This window comes from Microcaecilia unicolor, chromosome 12 (genome assembly GCF_901765095.1).
Source record: "Microcaecilia unicolor chromosome 12, aMicUni1.1, whole genome shotgun sequence".
In the NCBI taxonomy this organism is placed as follows: domain Eukaryota; kingdom Metazoa; phylum Chordata; class Amphibia; order Gymnophiona; family Siphonopidae; genus Microcaecilia; species Microcaecilia unicolor.
The window spans coordinates 101,681,165-101,702,256 of record NC_044042.1 but is presented as its reverse complement, the minus strand read 5'-3'; the positions used below and the strand labels follow the sequence as shown (position 1 = coordinate 101,702,256).

The 21,092-nt window shown below is 51.2% G+C and overlaps 1 protein-coding gene across 2 annotated transcripts in view; it reads right to left on the bottom strand.

Annotated features, from left to right (window-relative positions):
- Positions 1-21,092, bottom strand: part of PSMC3IP (PSMC3 interacting protein) — a 140,485-nt gene that overhangs the window by 75,674 nt on the left and 43,719 nt on the right. For both annotated transcript variants that reach the window (XM_030221922.1, XM_030221923.1), the window contains exon 4: positions 20,698-20,809. In XM_030221922.1, coding sequence (XP_030077782.1) covers positions 20,698-20,809 — 112 coding nt within the window. The remainder of the gene's footprint in view (positions 1-20,697; positions 20,810-21,092) is intronic.

Genomic DNA, 21,092 nt, shown 5'->3' with positions numbered 1-21,092 from the left:
TTCTGGAATACACTACCACGCAGCCTGAAAACTATCTATGAACTGACCGACTTCCGCAAACTACGAAAGACTTATCTCTTCGAGAAAATCTACGGCAAGGATCAAAACACATGAAGCCCATACAATCTCATAGACACGCACCAATACACTCTCTGAAATCTCTTCTCCCGCACTCTCACCACTCTTAAACCCTACCCACAGATAAAATTGTCAGACCTCCCTGTTCCCTCGATACTGTTTTGTCTCCCTCTCAACTCACCACTGTTATATTCCACTGTTCTATTCCCTAATAATATCCTGAATTTACTCTGTCTTATATAACTCTTCACAATGTAACCCATAATTGTACTACAACCAATTGTACTTCCATCATTTACAATGTATTGTAAGCCACACTGAGCCCGCAAATAGGTGGGAAAATGTGGGATACAAATGCAAATAAATAAATAAATTGTCTCATCTCCATTTATTACATACAAAAGTCTGCAACTCTAATCACCCCAGCTTATTCTCTCCCTATCTCAGATAGCCTTAAAATCTTAGGTGTTATTATCGATAGACATCTTACCCTAGAAAATCAAGTTACAGCCATTGTAAAGAAGATGTTTTATTCCATGTGGAAGCTTAAGCGTATAAGACCCTACTTCTCGAGGGAAGTATTCCGCAACTTGACGCAATCATTGGCACTAAGCCACTTGGATTACTGTAATGGATTATATAGGGTTGTAAGGTCCAGAATCTGAAAAAACTCCTGACTGCCCAGAACACAGCGGCCAGATTGATATTCAACAAAACAAAATATGATAGTGCTGCACCTCTTCAACTGAAACTGCACTGGCTCCCTATCATGGCCCGCATTACCTTCAAACTTTGTGTTATGATTGGGGTCAGACCCCCTCTCAAACTTACCTCTTTCCTGGGGGTCAGCTTCTTAGCTGGCTTCTGTTTCTTTTGTCTGTCCTTTCTGAGCTGGCTCTGTCTCTCTGTGCTGGCAGCTTCCAGCAGCATGGGGTTAATTGTTTTACTTTACTACAGCTGTGTGGGTGGACTGAGTTAGCTCTACCTCTCTTTGGGTGTACTGGCTTCAAGTGCTTCACGGTGTTGCATTGGTGTGGGTTGGGCCTCTCTGGGTCAGTGTGCTTTTGCCTAGGTCTAAGGAGTGTAACATCATCAGGGAGGGCCTTGATAAGGAAGTGGTGTTTCCTTCAGAGCCTTTGCAACGGTGGTGTTTGCTTTAGTAGCACCTGTGTTAGCTTTGTGTTTAGTTCCCTGCTCTGTTAGTTTAGGGCTTAGGAAGTCCCTTTATTGAGCAGGGCTTAGGAGCTCATGTTTAGTATAGGGCTTAGGAAGTCCTTTTCTCAGTTTACTGTTAGGAACACTCCTGCTGGTTTAGGGCTTGGGAGCACGTAGATCAGTTTAGGTTTAAGAGCACTTCTGTTTCCAGTCCTGGTCCCTGTGTCATCCGGTATCCAGTAAGTCCTGCCGGCTACTCAAACCCAGGAGCTCAACTCCTGGGGGGCTTAGTAGCTAAGTGCAGGTGAAGCTGTGTGGACCAGTCCGGTGTGCTCCAGTCCGGTGTTCCAGTCCTGTGTCCTCCAGTCCGGAGGATTCCAGTCCAATGTTCCAGTCCGGGGGGGTTCCAGTCCTGTGTCCTCCAGTCCGGGGAATTCCAGTCCAGTGTTCCAGCTCGCTGGGCGGTGCCTGCAGTCCCTGCCGGTGTCGGTGTGCTTGCCCAGCGTTGGTTGGTGGGTTTTGCCTGCTGCTGTCGCTCCTCGTCAGCAGCCCAAGGGCTCACGTTTGCTCCGAACCTGAGAACCTGACACTTTGTACTCTGGTTCACAAGATAATCTACGGTGCAGCCCCTGGTTATATGATTGCCCTGATTGATCTCGTACCTATATGAATCTTCTTCATTATCCTAATTGCATTGGTCTTAAATATAAATCGTCCTACGCGTCCAATTTTACCTACTTAAGTACTCAAATGTGGAATTCATTACCAAAAAGAGTGAAAACGATACACGACCATCTAGAATTCCGGTGAACTTTAAAGACCTATTTGTTTTGTAAGGCCTACCCTTCTGAATCTGCCTAGCTGCCTCAACCCTGCACTGATTTAAAAGACAATGTTATTTCTTATTTCCTTTGTCATTTATTGTTCCCATCTACCTCTACCTTCCCTTACCCTATTTCTGATTGTATTTGTTTAACATCGACCCAACAAAGTGTCTTGTAAGCCACATTGAGCCTGCCATTGTGTGGGGAAAATGGGGGATACAAATATGGCAAATAAATAAATAAATTAATTAATTAAAAGGAGACTCACCTCCTGTGCATTTATGCCACAGAGGTAATTAGATGTCTCTACCACATCACAGAGCTACCCTCTGCCACCTTTCTTCCAAAGTATACATATTGAAATTTTTACGTCTGTCCCCCATACACTTTATGAGAAAGACCACTGATCATTTTAATAGCCGCCCTCTGGACTAATTTCATCCTGCTTATATCTTCTTGAACTGTACATAGTACTCTAAGGGGCCCTTTTACTAAGCCGCGTAGGCACCTATGCGTGCCAAATTGGAGTTACCGTCTCATTACCAAATGGCCCTTGTGATAATTTCAATTTTGGCGTGCGTCCGCTATGCACATCTGAAAATATTTTTTATTTTCTGACACGCATAGATCACTACCACCCGGTTACCACGTGAGAACTTACCGCTAGGTCAATGGCTTGTGGTAAGGTCTCAGACCAAAAATGGAAGCGCGGCAATTTTCATTTTGCTGCACGTCAGTTTTTGCCAAAAAGTTTTAAGGCAAGCATTTTTTGTAGGTGCAGTGAAAAATAAAGCGAATGCTACATACCTGTAGAAGGTATTCTCCGAGGACAGCAGGCTGATTGTTCTCACTGATGGGTGACGTCCACGGCAGCCCCTCCAATCGGAACACTTTCTAGCAAAGTCCTTTGCTAGTCCTCGCGCGCCGATGCGCACCGCGCATGCGCGGCCGTCTTCCCGCCCGAACCGGCTCGTGCCGGCCAGTCTCATATGTAGCAAGACAAAGAGAAGGGAAGACACAACTCCAAAGGGGAGGCGGGCGGGTTTGTGAGAACAATCAGCCTGCTGTCCTCGGAGAATACCTTCTACAGGTATGTAGCATTCGCTTTCTCCGAGGACAAGCAGGCTGCTTGTTCTCACTGATGGGGTATCCCTAGCCCCCAGGCTCACTCAAAACAACAACCATGGTCAATTGGGCCTCGCAACGGCGAGGACATAACTGAGATTGACCTAAAAAATTTACCAACTAACTGAGAGTGCAGCCTGGAACAGAACAAACATGGGCCTAGTGGGGTGGAGTTGGATTCTAAACCCCGAACAGATTCTGAAGCACTGACTGCCCGAACCGACTGTCGCGTCGGGTATCCTGCTGCAGGCAGTAATGAGATGTGAATGTGTGGACAGATGACCACGTCGCAGCTTTGCAAATCTCTTCAATAGTGGCTGACTTCAAGTGGGCCACTGACGCAGCCATGGCTCTAACATTATGAGCTGTGACATGACCCTCAAAAGTCAGCCCAGCCTGGGCGTAAGTGAAGGAAATGCAATCTGCGAGCCAATTGGATATGGTGCGTTTCCCCACAGCCACTCCCCTCCTGTTGGGATCAAAAGAAACAAACAATTGGGCGGACTGTCTGTTGGGCTGTGTCCGCTCCAGATAGAAGGCCAATGCTCTCTTGCAGTCCAATGTGTGCAGCTGACGTTCAGCAGGGCAGGAATGAGGACGGGGAAAGAATGTTGGCAAGACAATTGACTGGTTCAGATGGAACTCCGACACAACCTTTGGCAAGAACTTAGGGTGAGTGCGGAGGACTACTCTGTTATGATGAAATTTGGTGTAAGGGGCCTGGGCTACCAGGGCCTGAAGCTCACTGACTCTACGAGCTGAAGTAACTGCCACCAAGAAAATGACCTTCCAGGTCAAGTACTTCAGATGGCAGGAATTCAGTGGCTCAAAAGGAGGTTTCATCAGCTGGGTGAGAACGACATTGAGATCCCATGACACTGTAGGAGGTTTGACAGGGGGCTTTGACAAAAGCAAACCTCTCATGAAGCGAACAACTAAAAGCTGTCCTGAGATCGGCTTACCTTCCACACGGTAATGGTATGCACTGATTGCACTAAGGTGAACCCTTACAGAGTTGGTCTTGAGACCAGACTCAGACAAGTGCAGAAGGTATTCAAGCAGGGTCTGTGTAGGACAAGAGCGAGGATCTAGGGCCTTGCTGTCACACCAGACGGCAAACCTCCTCCACAGAAAGAAGTAACTCCTCTTAGTGGAATCTTTCCTGGAAGCAAGCAAGATGCGGGAGACACCCTCTGACAGACCCAAAGAGGCAAAGTCTACGCTCTCAACATCCAGGCCGTGAGAGCCAGGGACTGGAGGTTGGGATGCAGAAGCGCCCCTTCGTCCTGTGTGATGAGGGTCGGAAAACACTCCAATCTCCACGGTTCTTCGGAGGACAACTCCAGAAGAAGAGGGAACCAGATCTGACGCGGCCAAAAAGGAGCAATCAAAATCATGGTGCCTCGGTCTTGCTTGAGTTTCAACAAAGTCTTCCCCACCAGAGGTATGGGAGGATAAGCATACAGCAGACCCTCCCCCCAGTCCAGGAGGAAGGCATCCGATGCCAGTCTGCCGTGGGCCTGAAGCCTGGAACAGAATTGAGGGACTTTGTGGTTGGCTCGAGATGCGAAGAGATCTACCAAGGGGGTGCCCCACACCTGGAAGATCTGACGCACTACACGGGCATTGAGCGACCACTCGTGAGGCTGCATAATCCTGCTCAACCTGTCGACCAGACTGTTTACGCCTGCCAGATATGTGGCTTGGAGCACCATGCCGTGACGGCGAGCCCAGAGCCACATGCTGACGGCTTCCTGACACAGGGGGCGAGATCCGGTGCCCCCCTGCTTGTTGATGTAATACATGGCAACCTGGTTGTCTGTCTGAATTTGGATAATTTGGTGGGACAGCCGATCTCTGAAAGCCTTCAGAGCGTTCCAGATCGCTCGTAACTCCAGAAGATTGATCTGCAGATCACGTTCCTGGAGGGACCAGCTTCCTTGGGTGTGAAGCCCATCGACATGAGCTCCCCACCTCAGGAGAGACGCATCCGTGGTCAGCACTTTTTATGGCTGAGGAATTTGGAAAGGACGTCCCAGAGTCAAATTGGACCAAATCGTCCACCAATACAGGGATTTGAGAAAACTCGTGGACAGGTGGATCACGTCTTCTAGATCCCCAGCAGCCTGAAACCACTGGGAAGCTAGGGTCCATTGAGCAGATCTCATGTGAAGGCGGGCCATGGGAGTCACATGAACTGTGGAGGCCATGTGGCCCAACAATCTCAACATCTGCTGAGCTGTGATCTGCTGGGACGCTCGCACCCGCGAGACGAGGGACAACAAGTTGGTGGCTCTCGCCTCTGGGAGATAGGCGCGAGCCGTCCGAGAATCCAGCAGAGCTCCTATGAATTTGAGCTTCTGCACTGGGAGAAGATGGGACTTTGGATAATTTATCACAAACCCCAGTAGCTCCAGGAGGCGAATAGTCATCTGCATGGACTGCAGGGCTCCTGCCTCGGATGTGTTCTTCACCAGCCAATCGTCGAGGTATGGGAACACGTGTACCCCCAGTCTGCAAAGTGCCGCTGCTACTACAACCAAGCACTTCGTGAACACTCTGGGCGCAGAGGCGAGCCCAAAGGGTAGCACACAGTACTGGAAGTGACGTGTGCCCAGCTGAAATTGCAGATACTGTCTGTGAGCTGGCAGTATCGGGATGTGTGTGTAGGCGTCCTTCAAGTCCAGAGAGCATAGCCAATCGTTTTCCTGAATCATGGGGAGAAGGGTGCCCAGGGAAAGCATCCTGAACTTTTCTTTGACCAGATATTTGTTCAGGGCCCTTAGGTCTAGGATGGGACGCATCCCCCGTTTTCTTTTCCACAAGGAAGTACCTGGAATAGAATCCCAGCCCTTCTTGCCCGGATGGCACGGGCTCGACCGCATTGGCGCTGAGAAGGGCGGAGAGTTCCTCTGCAAGTACCTGCTTGTGCTGGAAGCTGTAAGACTGAGCTCCCGGTGGACAATTTGGAGGTTTTGAGGCCAAATTGAGGGTGTATCCTTGCCGGACTATTTGGAGAACCCACTGATCGGAGGTTATGAGAGGCCACCTTTGGTGAAAAGCTTTCAACCTCCCTCCGACTGGCAGGTCGCCCGGCACTGACACTTGTATGTCGGCTATGCTCTGCTGGAGCCAGTCAAAAGCTCGTCCCTTGCTTTTGCTGGGGAGCCGAGGGGCCTTGCTGAGTCGCACGCTGCTGACGAGAGCGAGCGCGCTGGGGTTTAGCCTGGGCTGCAGGCTGTCGAGAAGGAGGATTGTACCTACGCTTGCCAGAAGAGTAGGGAACAGTCTTCCTTCCCCCAAAAAATCTTCTACCTGTAGAGGTAGAAGCTGAAGGCTGCCGGCGGGAGAACTTGTCGAAAAGCGGTGTCCCGCTGGTGGAGCTGCTCTACCACCTGCTCGACTTTCTCTCCAAAAATATTATCCGCACGGCAAGGCGAGTCCGCAATCCGCTGCTGGATTCTATTCTCCAGGTCGGAGGCACGCAGCCATGAGAGTCTGCGCATCACCACACCTTGAGCAGCGGCCCTGGACGCATCATCAAAGGTGTCATACACCCCTCTGGCCAGGAATTTTCTGCACGCCTTCAGCTGCCTGACCACCTCCTGAAATGGCTTGGCTTGCTCAGGGGGGAGCTTGTCCACCAAGCCCGCCAACTGCCGCACATTGTTCCGCATGTGTATGCTCGTGTAGAGCTGGTAGGACTGAATCTTGGCCACGAGCATAGAAGAATGGTAGGCCTTCCTCCCAAAGGAGTCCGAGGTTCTAGAGTCCTTGCCCGGGGGCGCTGAAGCATGCTCCCTAGAACTCTTGGCCTTCTTTAGGGCCAAATCCACAACTCCAGAGTCATGAGGCAACTGAGTGCGCATCAGCTCTGGGTCCCCATGGATCCGGTACTGGGACTCGATCTTCTTGGGAATGTGGGGATTACTTAGAGGCTTGGTCCAGTTCGCCAGCAATGTCTTTTTGAGGAAATGATGCATGGGTACTGTGGACGCTTCCTTAGGTGGAGAAGGATAGTCCAGGAGCTCAAACATTTCAGCCCTGGGCTCGTCCTCCACAACCACCGGGAAGGAGATGGCCGTAGACATCTCCCAGACAAAGGAAGCGAAAGACAGACTCTCAGGAGGAGAAAGCTGCCTTTCAGGAGAGGGAGTGGGATCAGAAGGAAGACCCTCAGACTCCTCGTCAGAGAAATATCTGATGTCCTCTTCCTCTTCCCACGAGGCCTCACCATCAGTGTCAGACACAAGTTCACGGACCTGTGTCTGCAACCGTGCCCGGCTCGACTCCGTGGAACCACGGCCACGGTGGGAGCGTCGAGAGGTAGACTCCCTCGCCCGCACCGGCGAAGCTCCCTCTGCCGATGTAGTCGGGGAGCCTTCCTGGGAGGCTACCACACTCGGTACCGCAAGCGGCACCGATGTCGGAGACCTCACCCCGGACAATGGGCCAGCCGGCGCCTCGCTCGACGGTACCGGAGGCGCAAGCACCCCCGGTACCGGAGGGGTAGGGCGCAACAGCTCTCCCAGGATCTCTGGGAGAACGGCCCGGAGGCTCTCGTGCAGAGCGGCTGTGGAAAAAGACGTGGAAGCCGATGCAGGAGTCGATGTCAGAACCTGTTCCGGGCGTGGAGGCTGTTCCGGGCTGTCCAAAGGGGAGCGCATCGACACCTCTTGAACAGAGGGCGAGCGGTCCTCTCGGTGCCGATGCCTACTGGGTGCCGACTCCCTCGGTGACCCAGAGCTCTCGGTGCCGACACGGGAAGGGGACCGGTGACGATGCTTCTTCAATTTTTTGGGACGAAGCACGTCACCGGAGCTTCCCGGCACCGACAAGGAGGACGTAGAATCCAGCCGTCTCTTCCTCGGGGCCGAGGCCGAAGAAGGTCGGTCTCGGGGGGGCTGTACCACAGGAGCCCTCAGGGTAGGGGGAGACCCACCCGAAGGCTCACCGCCACCAGCAGGGGAATGGACAGCCCTCACCTGCACTCCAGACGAAGCACCACCGTCTGACGACATCAGCAGACGAGGAGGTCTCAATACCACCGACGCCGACGCAGCCCTCCGATGTCGCCCCGATGCAGAGGGCCGATGCCTCGATGCACCCGATGCAATAGGGGGCGAGGATGAAGGTCCGGGCGCCGACGACGTCGAAGCAGTCGATACTCCCGGTGCCGATTAAGAGCCCGAGAACAAAACGTTCCACTGGGCTAATCTCGCTACCTGAGTCCGCTTTTGCAAAAGAGAACACAGACTACAGGCCTGTGGGCGGTGCCCAGCCCCCAGACACTGAAGACACGACGCGTGCCTGTCAGTGAGCGAGATTACCCGGGCGCACTGGGTGCACTTTTTGAAGCCGCTGGAAGACTTCGATGTCATGGGCGGAAAAATCACGCCGGCGAGATCAAAACTCGAAATGGCGAAAATGGCACCACAAAAGTAGGGGGAAGAAAACTTCGACCCGAGGCCTAAATAGGGCCTACCCCGACGACGAAAGAAAACTTACCGGGGCAAAACTAGAAGTACGGGAAGGGAGAAAACCATAAAGGTCTCCTTCCGACACCTTTTTTTTTTTTTTAGAACGAAGTCGATAAACGACGCGCGAGGTCAACTTTGGGGCGCGAACGGCGAAACACGACCGTACCGAGCGCGGACAAAAGAAGACTGGCCGGCACGAGCCGGTTCGGGCGGGAAGACGGCCGCGCATGCACGGTGCGCATCGGCGCACGAGGACTAGCAAAGGACTTTGCTAGAAAGTGTTCCGATTGGAGGGGCTGCCGTGGACGTCACCCATCAGTGAGAACAAGCAGCCTGCTTGTCCTCGGAGAATTCTGCGTGCGCCAAAACACGCATCTACACTACCGCAGGCCATTTTTCAGCACACCTTAGTAAAAGGACCCCTAAATGAGTTCTCACCAAAGACAGAGGCATTATCACCTCCTTTTTCCTGTTGGCCATGCCTCTCCCTATGCACCCAAGCATCCTCTTGGCTTTGCTGTCACCTTATTCTAAAGTTCAAGTGGCAACCAATGTAATGAATAAAGCAGTGATGTTACACTCTCTCTGCTTCTACTGTGCATGGTCATATTTGCAGCTAAGTTTTGCACTTGTAATTTCTTTAAGAAAATTCTAGGGAAACTCAAATAAAGCGAAGATACTTACCTGTAGCAGGTATTCTCCAAGGACAGCAGGCTGATTGTTCTCACACTTGGGTCAACGTCCACGTCGGCCTAGGATCGGAAGTTTTACTAGCAAAAAATCTGAAAAATCTTCCAGTCTTCTGGCACGCGAGCGGCGCGCACCGTGCATGCGCGGACTGGTTTTCTGCCCGTCGCGTGAGTACGGACCTCAGTGTGGTCCAAAAGCAAGAGGAGAACAATGAACAGTTCCAAAGGGGAGGAGGGCGGGTTTGGAGAATACCTGCTACAGGTAAGAATCTTTGCTTTCTCCGAGGACAAGCAGGTTGCTTGTTCTCACACTTGGGATATCCCTAGCTGCCAGGCTCACTCAAAACAAAGAACATTGGTTAATTGGGCCTCGCAACGACTTGGCCATAAGTAAAGGATATGCAATCCGCTAGCCAATTGGAGATGGTGCGTTTTCTGATGGCAACTCCCCTCCTGTTGGGATCAAAAGAAACAAACAACTGGGCAGTCTATAGGGCTTTGTCCGCTCCACATAAAAGGCCAATGCTCTCTTACAGTCCAAGGTGTGCAACTTGTCTTCACTAGGGCGGGTATGTGGATGGGGAAAAATGTTGGTAAGACAATTGACTGGTTCAGATGGAACTCAGACACCACCTTCGGCAAGAACTTAGGGTGAGTGCGGAGGACTACTCTTATGATGAAACTTGATGTAAGGTGCATGCACTACCAAGGCTTGGAGCTCACTGACTCTACGAGCTGAAGTAACAGCCTCCAAGAAAATGACCTTCCAGGTCAAGTACTTCAGATAGCAGGAATTCAGTGGCTCAAAAGGAGCTTTCATCAGCTGGGTGAGAACGACGTTGAGATCCCATGACACTTGTGGAGGTTTGACAGGGGGCTTTGACAAAAGCAAACCTCTCATGAAGCGAACAACTAAAGGCTGTCCAGAGATAGGTCAGCCCGACTCTGTGGGAATCGTAGCGCGTGTTGGCTGCGGAGCCGAACCGGACCGATCTGAGCTGCTGGGAGAGAGCCCGATAGAGCAGTGGCGAGACCACACTGCATCTCGGCCTCACTACTTCCAACCCCGCCGGCCGCCTGTCGGAGACAGGAATCCTCTGGTACCGCACACCTTCAGCCCTCCTCCCGTCTAGTCGCTTGCCCAGTGTCCCATCTCCAGGGCCGACGACATGACCAGCCAGAGCAATCACGGAGGTGGAGCTCAGCTGGTGCAGAGAAAGAGCAAAGGCTTGAACGCAACAGGAGAGAGGACGGGGAAACGGGCCAGAGGAGGACTGCTGCAGACGACCGGTGAACTGATGAGCCGGTGAGCTGTGGCACGCCGTGTGGCAAGACCCGAGACGCCTCCAGCGATTGGGCGCCGCATGGACACGTCCTGATCGAGTCGCCTGAGGCGGATCTGCGCCGGCAGAGCAAGAAACCTGCCCTTGCCCACCTACTACTAACTACTAACTAGCATTTCTAAAGCGCTACTAGGGTTACACAGCGCTGTACAATTTAAACATAGAAGGACGGTCCCTGCTCAAAGAGCTTACAATCTAAAAGACAAGAGAACAATCTAAAGACAAGTGAACAATCTAGAGGACGAGTGAACCTGTATGGGTAATTTTCCCACTAGCTAGCCCCAACCCATCGCCCTCTGACTTAGAGGAAACCCTGTGTTTTGCTCCGCTGTCTTCTGCTGAGTCCAGCTCCAGCTCGTCCCAGTCCATCTGTCCCTGCTTGTTCCAACCCGTCTACTCCAGCTTGTTCCAGTCTGTCCGTCTCAGCTTAATTCAGTCCATCTGCTCCACCTTGTTCCAGTCCTGCTACTCCGCTTCCTTCTGCTCCAACTTGTTCCAGTCCATCTGCATTGCTTGTTCCAACGTGTTCCAGTCCACCTGCTCCACCTTGTTCCAGTCAGTCCATTCCAGCTTGTTCCAGTCCTGCGACTCCACTTCCTTCTGCTCCACCTTGTTCCAGTCCGTCCGCATGGCTTGTTCCAGCATGTTCCAATCCGTCTGTTCCAGCTAGTTCCCGTCAGTCTGTTCCGCCCGTTCCAGCCGCTCCAGTCCATCTGTTCCAACTTGTTCCAGTCACATCAGCCCTGCCTGTTTTGCCTTCCTGCCTGCCTGTTAACCCATCAACCAACCTGCCTGCCTACTAGCTTGTCAGCCCACTGACTTAAATACTCGCCAGCCCATCAACTTGACTGCTTCTTAGCCCATCGTCTTGCCTGCTTGTCAGCCAATTGACTTACCTGCTCGCCAACCCATCAATTTGCCTGCACCTCAGCCTGCTTACCTGCCCATCAACTACCTGCCTGCCTTCAAGCAGCACATCTACCTACCTTCCTCCCCAGCCTACCTGCCTGCCTGCTGCCTGCCGTTCTAGTTTTAAGCCTCCAGTCCAGCTTTCCGGCTCCATCTATTTGCTAACACCTCAGTCACCACATATACACCGTAACACCTCAGTCACTACTTATGGCCCCTTTACACATTCTCTTCCTTGCCCTGTCCCTTCCTAATCTTTTTCCTCTCCCCCTTCCACTGTCTACCGCTAGTACTCATTGCCCATCCATGTCCTCTCCTGTCCTGCTCACTACTACAATACCCTACTCACCATCTCTTCTGTCCCCCTCCTCCTTCCTAGCTTTCAACCTTCAACACTTCCTTCCTGCCATTAACCCATCCCTATTCCTCCTAAGTGCATCCCGTCTTCGTCGCCCTACCTCCCCCACCCTCCTCCGCACTCTCTTGCTCCTTCTCCTGCTATCCGCGGGAGACATTAATCCCAATCCTGGTCCCCCACACCTGTCCTCGTCCTACCCTTGCAAACGATTCCGGGATGTCTCCAATCTCATCTCTATTCCCCTCCTCCCCCCCCCCCTCTTCCCTCCCCTTCTCATGTGCCCTGTGGAATGCCCGCTCGGTCTGCAATAAACTTCCCTTCACTCACGATCTCTTCATCTCTCGTTCCCTTCAACTGCTCGCCCTAACTGAAACCTGGCTCTCCCCTGATGACTCTGCCTCAGTTGCGGCCCTATGCCATGGAGGTTCTCTCTTCTCCCACACTCCTCGCCCAGTTGGCCGCGGTGGAGGCGTCAGGTTACTACTCTCGCCCTCCTGTAGTTTCCAACCCCTCCTACCTCAGTCTCACTGCTTCTCATCCTTTGAAGTCCACTCCATCCGTCTATTCCACCCGTTGCCACTCACAGTGGCAGTCATTTACCGCCCCCCTGATAAATCCCTCTCTTCCTTCTTCGCCGACTTCGATGCCTGGCTTTCCATTTTTCTTGAACCCTCATCTCCGTCCCTCATTCTCGGAGACTTTAACATATACGCTGATGACCCATCCGACTCTCAAGCTTCTCAGTTCCTCACTCTGACATCCTCCTTCAACCTCCAGCTGTGCTCCTCCACCCCTAACCACCAAAATGGCCATTGTCTTGACCTCGTCCTCTCCTCTTCCTGCTCACCCTCCAATTTCTACGCCTCAGCTCTTCCTCTCTCCGATCATCACCTAATCACCTTCACACTTCATCACCCCCCTCAGACCCACCCAACTTTAACCACTACTTCCAGGAATCTCCAGGCTATTGACCCTCCCACCTTTTCCTCTAGTATTTCTAATCTCCTCCACTCCATCATGTCCTCCGAGTCTGTCAACAAGGCTGTCTCCGCTTACAATGCCACTCTCTCCTCTGCTCTGGACACCCTCGCACCATCCATCTCCCGTCCCACAAGGCGTACTAATCCCCAGCCCTGGTTGACCCCTTGCATCCGTTACCTTCGCTCCTGCGCCCGATCTGCTGAATGCCTCTGGAGGAAATCTCGCACCCATTCAGATTTCCTTCATTTCAAATTCATGCTATCCTCCTTCCAGTCCTCCCTATTCCTTGCCAAACAGGACTATTACACCCAATTGACTAATTCTCTCAGCTCCAACCCTCGTCGTCTCTTCGCCACCCTTAACTCCCTCCTCAAAGTGCCCTCCACTCCCACCCCCCCTCACTCTCTCCTCAATCACTGGCTGACTACTTCCACGACAAGGTGCAAAAGATCAACCTTGAGTTCACTACCAAGCCACCTCCTCCTCTTCACCCTTCAACCCTCTCCCTCAACCAACCAACCCAGGCCACCTTCTCCTCCTTTCCTGATATCACCGAGGAGGAAACTGCCCACCTTCTTTCCTCCTCGAAACGCACCACTTGTTCCTCCGATCCCATCCCCACCAACTTACTTAACACCATCTCTCCTAGTGTCACCCCTCCCATCTGTCATATCCTCAACCTCTCTCTCTCCACTGCAACTGTCCCCGACACCTTCAAGCACACCAGTCACACCACTCCTCAAAAAAACCATCACTAGACCCTACCCGTCCCTCCAACTACCACCCCATCTCCCTCCTGCCCTTCCTCTCCAAGATACTTGAGCGCGCCGTTCACAGCCGCTGCCTTGATTTTCTCGCCTCTCATGCCATCCTCGATCCACTTCAATCCGGTTTTCGCCCTCTACACTCGATAGAAACGGCACTCTCTAAAGTCTGTAATGACCTGTTCCTTGCCAAATCCAAAGGTCACTACTCCATCCTCATCGACCTGTCCGCCGCTTTTGACACTGTCAATCATGATTTACTTCTTGCCACACTATCCTCATTTGGGTTCCAGGGCTCTGTCCTCTCCTGGTTCTCCTCCTATCTCTCCCACCGTACCTTCAGAGTACATTCTCATGGATCTTCCTCCACCCCCATCCCGCTCTCTGTTGGAGTTCCCCAGGGATCTGTCCTTGGACCCCTTCTTTTTCAATCTACACCTCTTCCCTGGGCTCATTGATTTCATCTCATGGTTCCCAGTATCATCTTTATGCTGATGACACCCAGCTGTATCTCTCCACACCAGACATCACTGCGGAGACCCAGGCCAAAGTATCGGCCTGCTTATCCGACATTGCTGCCTGCATGTCCAACCGCTACCTGAAACTGAACATGGCCAAGACCAAGCTTATTGTTTTTCCACCAAAACCCACTTATCCTCTTCCTCCACTCTCTATCTCAGTCGATAACACCCTCATCCTCCCCGTCTCATCTGCCCGTAACCTCGGAGTCATCTTCGACTCCTCCCTCTCCTTCTCTGTGCATATCCAGCAGATAGCCAAGACCTGTCGCTTCTTTCGCTTATCAGCAAAATTCGCCCTTTCCTCTCTGAGCACACCACCCGAACTCTCATCCACTCTCTCATTACCTCTCGCCTCGACTACTGCAACCTACTCCTCACTGGTCTCCCACTTAACCATCTATCCCCCCTTCAATCCATTCAGAACTCTGCTGCACGTCTTATATTCCGCCTGGACCGATATGCTCATATCAGCCCTCTCCTCAGGTCACTTCACTGGCTCCCGATCAGATACCGCATTCAGTTCAAGCTTCTCCTTCTTACCTACAAATGCACTCAGTCTGCAGCCCCTCACTAAATCTCTACCCTCATCTCCCCTTACGTTCCCACCCGAAACCTCCGCTCACAGGACAAATCCCTCCTCTCAGTACCCTTCTCCACCACCGCCCTTTCTGCCTCGCCTCACCCTATGCTTGGAATAAACTTCCTGAGCCCGTACGCCAAGCCCCCTCCCTACCCATCTTCAAATCTTTGCTCAAAGCCCACCTCTTCAATGTTGCTTTCGGCACCTAACCTTTTACCCATTCAAGAAATCTAGACTGCCCCAATTTGACTGCCCCTATTTGACTGACTGTACATTTGTCCCTTAGATTGTAAGCTCCTTGAGCAGGGACCGTCCTTCTATGTTAAACTGTACAGCGCTGCGTAACCCTAGTAGCGCTTTAGAAATGTTAAGTAGTAGTAGTAGTAGATAGGCTTACCCTCTACACGTTGATGATAAGCACTAATTGCACTAAGGTGAACCCTTACTGAATTAGTCTTGACACCAGACTCTGATAAGTGTAGAAGGTATTCAAGCAGGGTCCGTGTAGGACAAGAAAAAGGATCTAGGGCCTTGCTGTCATACCAAACCTCCTCCATTTGAAAGAATAAAACTTTTTCGTGGAATCTTTCTTGGAAGCAAGCAAGACTCGGGAGACACCCTCTGAAAGACCTAAAGAGGCAATTTCTAAAGCTCTCAACATCCAGGCCGTGAGAGCCAGAGATTGGAGGTTGGGATGTAGAAGCGACCCCTCATTCTGGTGATGAGTGTCTGAAAACAGTCCAATCTCCACGGTTCTTTGGAGGACAACTTCAGAAGAATAGGGAACCAGATCTGATGAGGCCAAAAGGGAGCAACCAGGATCATTGTTCCGCGGTCTTGCTTGAGTTTCAACAAAGTCTTCCCTACTAGAGGTATGGGAGGATACACATACAGAAGGCCTGTCCCCCAATGCAGGAGAAAGGCATCTGACGCTAATCTGTCGTGGGCCTGAAGTCTGGGACAGAACCGAGGGACCTTGTGATTGATCCGAGTGGCAAAAAGATCCACCGAGGGGGTGCGCCACGCTCGGAAGATCTTGTGGACAACGCCCATGTTTAGCGACCACTCATGAGGTTGCATGATTCTGCTCAACCTGTCGGCCAGACTGTTTATTCCTGCCAGATACGTGGCTTGGAGAAACATGCCATGACGGCGTGCCCAAAGCCACATCCGGACGGCTTCCTGACACAGAGGGCAAGATCCGGTGCCCCCCTGCTTGTTGGTGTAATACATAATAACCTGATTGTCTGTCTGAATCAGAATGATTTGGTTTGACATCCGATCTCTGAAAGCCTTGAGAGCGTTCCAGATCGCTCGTAATTCCAGGAGGTTGATCTGAAGACCCTTTTCCGGAAAAGACCAATCTCCTTGAGTGTGAAGCACATCTACATGAGCTCCCCACCCTAGAAGGGATGCATCTGTCGTCAACACTTTTTTGTGGTTGAGGAATTTGGAAAGGATGTCCCAAGGTCAAATTGGATCGAATGGCCCACCACTGAAGAGAACTGCAAAAGTCGGAGGAGAGATGGATCACATCCTCTAGATCCCCTGTGGCCTGGCACCACTGGGAAGCTAGGGTCCATTGAGCTGATCTCATATGTAGGCATGCCATGGGAGTTACATGAACTGTGGAGGCTATGTGTCCTAAGAGTCTCAACATCTGCCGAGCTGTGATCTGTTTAGACGCTCGAGCCATGGACAAGGGCCAGGAGATTGTCTGCCCTTGCCTAGGGAAGATAAGCTCGAGACTCCAAATTTCTGAACCGGGACGAGATGGGACTTGGGATAATTGTGATCATGAACCCCAGTAGCTCTAGCACTCGAATAGTCATCCGAATGGACTGTAGAGCGCCTGCCTCCGAGGTGCTGTTCACCAGCCAATCGTCGAGATAAGGGAACACATGCACTCCCAGTCTGCGTAGCGATGCCACGACAACTGCCAGGCACTTTGTGAAAACCCTGGGCGCAGACGCAAGACCAAAGGGCAGTACACAGTACTGAAAGTGCCCAGTTCCCAACCGAAATCGAAGATACTTCCTGTGAACTGGGAGTATCGAGATGTGGGTATAGGCATCCTTTAAGTCCAGAGAGCATAGCCAATCGTTTTCCTGAATCATGGGAACAAGGGCGCCTAAGGAAACCATTCTGAACTTTTCTAAGACAAGAAATTTGTTCAGGGCCCTTAGGTCTCTGATGGGACGCATCCCCCCTGTTTCTTTTGTACAAGGAAGTACCTGGAATAGAATCCCAGCCCTTCTTCCCCTGGTGGAACGAGTTCGACCACACTGGCCTTTAGAAGGGTAGAGAGTTCCTCTGCAGTACCTGCTTGTGCTGAGAGTTGTAAGAATGAACTCCCGGTGGAAAATTTGGAGGCTTGCATTCCAGATTGAGAGTGTATCCTAACCAGACTATTTGAAGAACCCACTTGTCGGAGGTTATAAGAGGCCACCTTTGGTGAAAAAATATTAACCTCCCCCCAACCGGTAAGTCGTCCGGAACGGACACTTGCACTGTGGCTATGCTGCACTGGAGCCAGTCAAAAGCCCGTCCCTTGCTTTTGCTGGGGAGCTGCAGGGGCCTTAGGCGCACGCTGTTGACTAGAACGAGCGCGCTGGGACTGAGCCTGGGCAGGATGCCGAGAAGCAGGAGAGTACCTACGCCTATTATAGGAATAGGGAGCACTCCTCTTCCCTCCAAAAGACCTCCTAGATGAGGAGGTGGTAGCAGAAGACGCCCGGCGGGAGAGAGAATCCACAGCATAATTGCGCTTTTTGATCTGATCGACAACATCCTCTACTTTTTCACCAAAAAGGTTATCCCCCGGCAAGGAACATCCGCCATTCACTGCTGGATCTTATGATCCAGGTCAGAGACATAAAGCCATGAGAGTCTGCGCATCACTATACCTTGAGCGGTGATGGGAGGCGGGAAATACTGCTGGACAGACTTATACGGTCTGTGGCCTGGAAAAGACATGTACAAATCAAGGTAAGATATACATATATGAGTTTATCTTGGGCAGACTAGATGGACCGTGCAGGTCTTTTTCTGCCGTCATCTACTATGTTACTATGTTACTATGAGCAGCTATTCTGGATGTCACATCAAATACCCCATGCCAGGAATTTGATACGCCTTCTGCTGCTTGACCACCTGGTGAAAAGGTTCGGCCAGCTCCGGAGGAAGTGCTTCAACCAAACTAGACAGTTGCCTGAGTTCCGCAAGTGGATGCTTGTGTAGAGCTGGTATGTCTGAATCTTGGCTGCCTGATACGTCTTCCTCTCAAAAGAATCCAAGGTCCTAGACTCCGAGGCATAGTCCCTAGTACTCTTGGCTCTCTTGAGAGCAGAATCCACCACCATGGAATCGTGAGGTAGCTGAGACTTCACCGTGGACTCTGTACTGGGACTCAGCTTTTTTGGGGACCACTGGATTAGAGAGAGGGAACGACCAGTTTCGCATAACAACTTCCCTGAGTGTGTTATACAAAGGAGCCGTTGCAACCTCTGTAGGTGGCGAAGAATAATCCAAGCCCTCGAGCATCTCAGCCCTGGGCTCATCCACAACCTCCATAGGGAAGGAAACATCCTTAGACATTTCCCGGACAAAGGAGGAAAAAGAAAGACTCTCAGGCGGAGACATCCTTCTCTCAATGGGTGGAGTAAGATCAGAGGGGACCCCATAGGACTCTTCTTCAGAAAAGTATCTGGGATCTTCCTCTTCCTCCCACAAACGCTCATCCTCGGTATCGGACAAAAGCTCTCTAAGAGCAGGCCACACCCGAGCCTGTCTCGACATTGAGGAACGACGACCTCGAGGGCGATGTCGAGAAGTCGACCCCTGCCTGAACTGCGGCAAAGCTTCCTCCGCCGACGTCGATCCGGGTGGCAGCCGATGCTGCAAGCGGCACCAAGGTTGGGGACCTCACCACAGGTGAAGGACCAGATGCCGCTTCAACAGACGGTGCAGAAGGTGCAAGCACCCCTGGCACCAAAGTAGACTGGCGCAGCAACCCCTCCAGAAGCTCTGGAAGAAGGACCCTGATGCGCTCGTCGAGAGCTGCCGTCGGAAAAGGTTGCGGGGCAGATGCAGGAGCCGGTGGCAGAATCTGTGGGGGCTCGAGAGCCGATACCAGGCTGCCAGAAGACCGATGCATCGTCACCTCCTATATAGAGGGTGAGCGGTCCTCTCGGCGCCAACGCTTTCTCGGGTGCTGAATCCCTCGGCTCCCTGGAGCTATCGGTACCGCGCATGGAAGGAGATCGATGACGGTGCTTCTTAGCCTTCGCTCTACGCCCGTCATCGAGACTCCTCGGTACCAAATCCTCATGCCTCCTCAGGGCTGGGTCCGACAAAGGGCGGTCCCAGGGGGCCTGCATAGCAGTAGGCCTCGAGACAGGTGGAGACCCACTCGATGCCTCGCTGCTCCCAACGCGATGTGGTCGTTCAGCAGCCATTACCTGTGCTCTCGAAGTCGATGATTTCCTCAACGTCAATGACCTCGGTACCGATGCCAACGTCAAAGGACTGGACCAATCCGCAAAAGGTTTTTCTCGTTTAGCCTCCCGAGACACTTGGATCCGTTTTTTCATCAAAGAACACAGCTTACAAGCAGCTGGTAGATGATCGAGCCCAAGGCACTGGAGACTTCACGCGTGGGGGTCGGTACCCGCGATGGTCTGGTTGCACCGAGTACAACGCTTAAAGCCACTGGGTGTCCTCGATGACATGGACGGAAAAACGGCGTCTGCGAAATTAAAGGATGCAATTATGCCAATTAAAAAGGCACAAAAAGGGAAACAAAAGAAAGTCGCGGCGAAATGAAAAGAAACTTAAACCTAGTGACTAAAACTAAGAAAATAAAGGGAACTACTGTACTTTTTTTTTTTTTTTAGTTTAATTTTGTATAAAGACGAACAAAGAAAAAAAAGAAGCAATCACGCACAGACTCTTTCCTAGGCCGAGAGGAACACAGCGGAAAAAAAAACGTGTCACCTCAGACACGGAGAAAAAAATACCGAGGTCCTTACTCATGCGACAGGTGGGAAACCGGTGCGCGCCAGAAGACTCTGGAAGATTGAGATTTTTGCTAGCAAAACTTCAGATCCTGGGCCGACGTGGACGTCGACCCAAGTGTGAGAACAAGCAGCCTGCTTGTCCTCGGAGAAATAGCATTACAGTAGTCTGGGTGACTTAAAACTGGACAGCTGTACTGAAATCCCGGGGGCTTAAATAATATCTCAAGTTTCATTTCTACCAAGCTGTTTTCAATACTGTATCTATCTGTGATTCCAGTGTCACTTGAGAAGATAAGATGTCTGGTGTTTTTACATCATACAGCACTGGTATAGAATGTCCCTGTAATGGTATCAACAGCGAGAGGGATGGTGGGGGGGGGGGGGGGGGTATTACTCACCCATAATATACCACTTACCAGTATTTTAAGAAATGTAAAACTGCTTTAAAAACTTTTGTCAACAAGCATTTGGAGAGTTGGCTGGTGGATGATCCAAGCAGGGTATCTGGGTTTTTTTCACCTGTTTTCACTTATTGTTTCTTGCTTTAGTTTTAATGTTAATTAATTCTATTTATTTGGTCCCTTTTACAAATATGGATTGGGCTGAATGAACATAATTTCCTACTAACCTTTTTCTATCATGTTTTGTTAGTTCCTTACACACACACAAAAAATGTGAAAATCACCTTGGACCTGCGTCCGGAGGAAGCGATATAATAAATCTTAACAAACATATTTAATTTTAACCAATTCCATTATAACCATGAATTCAAGTTACATCAAATTGTGGCTTAGGAAGACAGATGCGCCAAAGAACCTCAAACTCCCAATCACCCTCAGGAGGTGGCTAGAAATAGAAACATGCCACAATACCTATGTCCATCTGTCGGCAGCTCTGTTGGACTCTCTGCACTTGGGAAGACATCTCGGCAATTTGACTATCTAGTCTCTTCAGCTCAGAGTCACTTACACTGGGGAACTGATCCTAAGAATTAAGGCATCAGAAAAGAGAACTGAGCACAGAAGAAACTGAACAGAGAGGCAACAAAAGCTGAGAGATCCACTTCCTGCAGCACCCACACAAGGGATTTCGGGGGGGGGGGGGGGGGGGGGGGGAACAAAACACACACTAACAAAATTTATATATCCATAATAAAAATACTAGGGTGAAACCATCAGCTCTTGTAGCCTGTGTTCCTGAGAGTAAAATCAGATGGTATCTGCAACTAATTTTGGTGAGAGAGGTCAGGGAAAAGGACATCTATTCT